The sequence below is a fragment of a genome (genome assembly GCF_019968985.1).
Source record: "MAG: Porospora cf. gigantea B chromosome Unknown PgB_NODE_1478_length_5762_cov_123.406, whole genome shotgun sequence".
In the NCBI taxonomy this organism is placed as follows: domain Eukaryota; phylum Apicomplexa; class Conoidasida; order Eugregarinorida; family Porosporidae; genus Porospora; species Porospora cf. gigantea B.
The window spans coordinates 1-5,762 of record NW_027178682.1 but is presented as its reverse complement, the minus strand read 5'-3'; the positions used below and the strand labels follow the sequence as shown (position 1 = coordinate 5,762).

The 5,762-nt window shown below is 53.9% G+C and overlaps 2 protein-coding genes across 3 annotated transcripts; one reads left to right on the top strand and one right to left on the bottom strand.

The window, feature by feature from the left end:
• Window positions 1–101: 101 nt before the first annotated feature.
• On the top strand, window positions 102–4,487 carry KVP17_001037 (uncharacterized protein; the record flags this gene model as incomplete). Its single annotated transcript, XM_068516076.1, has 1 exon — window positions 102–4,487. The coding sequence occupies one exon, from the start codon at window positions 102–104 to the stop codon at window positions 4,485–4,487; it is 4,386 nt and encodes a 1,461-aa protein (XP_068378541.1).
• Window positions 4,488–4,585: 98 nt separating this feature from the next.
• Window positions 4,586–5,644, bottom strand: KVP17_001036 (uncharacterized protein; the record flags this gene model as incomplete). Of its 2 annotated transcripts, none has more annotated exons than XM_068516075.1 (1): window positions 4,586–5,644. In XM_068516075.1, one exon carries the CDS (start codon window positions 5,642–5,644, stop codon window positions 4,586–4,588), a length of 1,059 nt encoding a protein of 352 aa, XP_068378540.1. The 2 variants fall into 2 exon arrangements, with proteins under 2 accessions (XP_068378540.1, XP_068378539.1); XM_068516074.1 differs by having other exon boundaries at window positions 4,586–5,524.
• Window positions 5,645–5,762: the final 118 nt, after the last annotated feature.

Genomic DNA, 5,762 nt, shown 5'->3' with positions numbered 1-5,762 from the left:
GATCCACAGTCCTACTGCCAGTCGATGATACTGACATCGTCGATCCTATCCTAACCAACGAGCCGCACCCTTCACCTGCTGATGACCATCTCATCACCTCTATGCGCCGTAGTCGGCCCAAAAAGCAGTTCCCGGAGGAATACGTCGACCCGTTGATTGTGAAGCCAACGCCTACGAGATCCACAGTCCTACTGCCAGTCGATGATACTGATATCGTCGATCCCATCCTAACCAACGAGCCTCACCCTTCACCTGCTGATAACCACCTCATCACCTCTATGCGCCGTAGTCGGCCCAAAAAGCACGAAGTTGTCGACCACCAGATCACCACAATGAACGGCGCCACCGCACTCGTCCTCTTCACATCCGCTTTGGGTCAGCTCAACTGGCATCTTAATGTTTATGCGGCTGCCAATCTGGAGAAGGACTCGGACGTGCAGCGGCTGGAACGCAATCCCAAGAGGTTCACCGATCTGACTGAGGACTCGCACGACCTTCTCGACAGCTTGTGGTACTCGTCAGCGGGACTGACAGATAGATCCGTCAGAAAGACCAGGAGGGGAGCCAAGAAACAAAAGCGCGTTGTTGAACGGTACCACAGCAAGCAGAACATGTACAAGCCACTACTCCGCGCTGAGCTCCTCCGAACCTTGGACCAATGCTACCGACAAATTCAGGAGCACCCGGCTTCAGAATACTCACAGGCGGCCACCCGAGAGCTAGAGAGGCACAGAATGCCATTAAGACTGACTGTGCTGGCAGCTGAGGCCCAACAAGATTTCTGGAGAACTGCCCGGTTAACTGATGACGACACGAATCTGTATAAGGCACCTGCAGGCCAACTCCAGAAAGATCTCCCCAAATGCACGGACCCGGAGAAGGTCATCATTGATCACTGGCGCTATGACTCCCCTGAGGAGATGGTTGCGATCTGCTCTCTCATACGCTTGATGGCACAGAAGCTTGAATTCAAAGGACACCGGAAAATAGGCGTTAACCAGGTTCTGGATATTGCATACACCGACCCAACATCACAGCACGATGACTCGGACCCTCTTTCTGGAGACGACACCGTCAGGGCCGCTCACATCCACTGCATCCAGCGAAGCAGCACGTTGTTGGATTGTCGCACTGTTCTCCCTCTGCTCAATGTGGCTCTGAAGGAGCAGTCGGACATGCAAGCCATTCAAGTCCATTTCACTGACGCCAATGCTGATTACTCCATTGCCGCGCACAAGGCGATGCAAGGCGCCTCCAGAATGGCCGCAGCGGCCTATTCGGCTCTGCAGGCGATCCTCTACAAGTCGGAGGACCACATGCGTCTCCTCTCGCAGTCGGCTTGCGTCGCCATTCTGGATGCCCAGCGGACATCCCAGATGCTGGCGGAGGGCCATCTCGCTGCGGCTCTCTCGTCGCGCACTCCCACGAGCTTCGTGGCTCGCATTAGCAGCACCGGCGACCCAGGGATTGACCAGAGCTTGGCGGAATGCGCCTCGACCCAGGACTGCCTTGACGCTCTGCAGCAGGCGGGCGCCGTTGAAGTCGCTGCGCTGCACGCCGGCCACGGCGGAAACGACGTCTTCCCCAAGCACCCCACATTTACTGCTGACGTGACATTCATCAACCTCTCTGAGACAGTGCGGAAGCTGTCAGCCGATGTAGTCGACCGTTCCTTCGCGATGATGTCGTCTCTGGTTGAGTGCTCTCATCTCAATCATCTGCTGAGAAACCTGGGTGCTTGCGAACCGTTGAGTTGGTTTGTGGATAACTTTGGATATTTCTACATTCCTTCCACTGTACCTTATTGTCGACACGCTGCACCTCTTCCCGGCCTGAACTACCTGTTGACCGACGGTCTGTGCACCTACCTGTTCGAGTTCATCCGGACCTCCAAGAGTCTGCATCACCTGGCAGTCGCCGGGCTCTTCCCTGCTTTTGGTAGGTTCATCGACTTCGTGCACGAAAACTTCCTTGGCAGGACACTTGACGACCTTCATGCGGTGAGGCTCCGTGGGGGGACCGCCCACCCACACTCTCGGGCCGTGGAGTTGGTGGAGAGTCGCTTCGTGCTCGTAAGCCAGGTGTGCATGGCCATGGTAAACGACATCGACTACGCTGTGGTGGGCCGCGATGAAATCCTAGGACCACTACACCGCTTCCTGATATCGTGCATGCCCTTTCTCCCGCAGGAGGCGTCAATGAGGAGGGCCTTTGAGGCCGTGGGCCATATATCCCGTCGCCCACGGAACCGAGACGCGGTGCGGCAAGATTGTATCAGAGCGACACTGGCTGGGCCAGATGCTACCGACCATCAACGGACTGGCCTACATTACTTGTTGGCCTTCATATCTATGCAGCCGACGACATGCGAAGGCAATCCGTGGTCTGTCATCGTCGGAAGACACTTACTCCAAATACTGGCGATGAATTCCTTCGCTACTTCAAGGATATCTGACTCAACTATGACGTCACATGAGACTTTGGTGTCGTTGCGAGCCGTTCTTCGACAACTTGATTATGAACCTTGCCCTGGCCCTAAGGACGTATCGAGAAAAATGGGGAAGTCGTTAAGAAGCAGCTCAGACTGCAATTGCCCTGACCCGCAACGGTGCCGGATCCACAGGTGCGCCCGACCTCTGCAGGCTCTGCATGCGATGCAGACAGAGGACATCTCTGCCTTCACCACGACCGCACACCGCGGAGTAGGGGCTTTCCGCGCTATCATTGAGCAGCTCTTCCATGCGGCTAAACCTTTTGAGGATGTGCTAAGGATTGATCTCCTGAAACTGCTTCTGCAAGTGTGGAACCTCAATTACTCCACGGAAGTGATCGAGAGGTGCGGCAGGAAAAGGTCCAAGAGCGCGCCGACCTCTGATTCGTACTTCTCGACGAGTAAGGGCAAGCGACAGAAGAAAAAGAACTCCCGCAGACCCTCCTCGAGCACCAGTAGCACGTCTGACTCTCACGACAAGGTAAGAGTCGATTCGAGCACCAGTAGCACGTGTGCCAATCTAGTGGTGACGGAAAAATTCCACTCCGAGACGCTGTTCGACAGAACTGGCTCAAGCTCGAGCACTAGATCTGTCGCTGGGTTGAACCAATCACATTGTGAGACAGCAAGACTGTTCTTCAACTCTGCGGAATTCGTCGAGAAAATTCTGACGAGCACCATAGTCGCCATCCTCAGTTCCCCAGAGAACGCGGATCTCTTTCTACTCGGTCTCGAGTTCATTGGCCTCATCACGTCCAAGCTTCTGAAGGACTTCAGCGACTCGGCCCCATATATGTTCACAGCAGAAGGCGGCCCTCTTCTTACTGCGGCGATGATGCTCTTGCTGAGGAAGCACATGTGCCGAGGCGAACCAACTTCGCTCATCGAATTTATGGCGAATGAAATTAGCACCTTCCCCTCCGATCTGGCCTTCACATCGACTTCACGAATCGTTTGTAATCTTGTCAGAACGGCACTCATTTCGAGTCAGCACCGCGACCACGCGTTCACGTCGGAACTCATGGAGGTAGATAACGGCATTGGTACCCTAGTTCTGAAGGTGCGAAAGTACATGAAGGAAAAAGGAGTACGCACGGAGCGTGCGCGCCGGGAGGCTCAGAACTACGTGTGCCCCACGAAGCAAGCAATTGAGGTCAGGTTCGCGGCCATATACAAGGACCTTGACCTGGCAGCCGTAGTGTGGCACCGACTTGCAGAGCTGCAGAAACGGAGGAAGGAACACGAACGGATGAAGGAACACGATCAAGCGAGACGATATTCCGACATGTCAAGTACATCCACGTCTAACAGCTCTTCCTACGACGGTATCAAGGATCTTCAGCCTCGCTTTGCTTTGACTGAGCTCCACCAGGCCTACACTTCCTGCCACTACGTATTCGGAACGCAAGCGCTGCCAGAGTCCATTCGAGACAGCCTTCGACGTGGGGGATGTCTGACGGTTACCAACCGACCTCCGGGCACACGTCTCTACTGGAGAGCAACTTGGGATCTAAAATGTTTCGAGTGGAAGCTCGTGAAACCGTATGTATTCGCAAAGGCTCCGCGGTGCGCAGCCTCCAGCATCCGCAACAAGTCGTACATGCAACCCTACGGGACCCATTGCGTTAAGAAAGCGGAGGATCGCGCGCACGGACTGGACGCGAAGGCACTGCAACACCAGTGGGTCTGGGAGGCTCACCCGACTCACTTCGAGGACGAGTTTGACACCTCCTTTCCGCAGTTCGACCCCAAAGTAGAACGCGAAACACTGGAAGGCGACTCTGACTGTTACAAATTCGACCAGCGGAAGGTGCTTATCTATGATAACCGACGTCCCGTCACAGTGTTCAAGAAGCAGGTTGTCGGGCGGACGCTGATACTGACCGACTTCGAAGCCAACACGGTTTTCCATTTGAGGTACAAAGACTTCTCTGTCAAGGAGCTTTACTCTCTTTGGAATGCTTGGCATCGTTTCGTCGCCTGTGGCTGTCGGTAGTTTCGCTGCATATCAAATTGTCCTGCCACTTTCATACTTGTATCACTCGAAATAAAATAGAAGATACACAAAAATTTTGAGAAAATCTCTTAGGATTCTCAGCCGTGATTCATTTTGATGAACTTAGATCCCATGCTGAGAGCAACTTGGCCATCTGGCCCAGGGAGAGAACCTGCGCTGAACTCGAAGATCACCAGGCTGCAAGCCATCAACGCCATTCCACTAATCAATCCCCACGATGTAAACCGGTCTGACGGGTCGTAACGCAAGGCGGCAGGAAAGAGCTCTTTCATGGAAAGGTTGGCCATTATTCCTGCAACAAGTGCGAACAACACGCCAAACGTGATTGGAGTTATGGATGATGCGTCGAAGAAGAGGAATACGCAGAGTGCCGCCAGAGGTTCAGCGAACCCAGATACCGATGCGACTAGCATCCCTTTCCAGACGCTGCGTGTCCCCAAAAACACGGGAACCGACACGCTGAATCCTTCAGGAATGTTGTGTATGCCGATGGCCATAGCGAGAGTCATACCGGTTTGGGGGTCTGAAATCGCCCCCGTGTACGTGGCGACGCCCTCGGGGAGGTTGTGGGCCCCCAACACCAACGCTGTGAGCAATCCCATCTCCAGGAACCGCTCATTGTCTTCTTTAAACCTCTTCAGCACCAAGCGCCTTTCCGAGGAGTCGTCAGATTTCCCTCCGTCCCAGCCAGAATCAGATGCGTCGGTCAAGGGCCGCATGCGTTGTTGAAGTCTCACGAGGCTACTGTCAGCGTTTCCACTTAGTTCCAGCTCAGAACTCTCAGTATCCTTCTTGCTGATGTCTTCGACTCTTTTGGTGAGATGGAATATTCGGATAGTAATGTGCAACAACCAGTCGAACCACGTAGCCGATAACCATCCGAAAAAGAAGAGCAGTGATGAGAGCAGTTTGGCCTTTTGTTGATTACCTTCAAAGTGCAACTGAAAGTTAAAGAGAGCTTCGGGGAGGATCTCGATGAATGACACGTAAAACATGACACCAGCAGACAGTGACATGAAAAACGCAAAGGTTCGGGGACCGATACGTTGCGAAAAACACACGAATAGAAGGGCACCCAGACAAGTACAACCCCCCGCCAACGTGGCAAGCAGCAACCCAAGGGATTCAGGCTGCATCACAAGGAATTTCGTTACGAAAATATGCAAATTCGATGGCCCAAACGACAGAGGCCGTCGAGTCACAAGCTTGCCCGACCCACCCCTTCGCCGACAGACTACCTGAGGAGTATGTTTG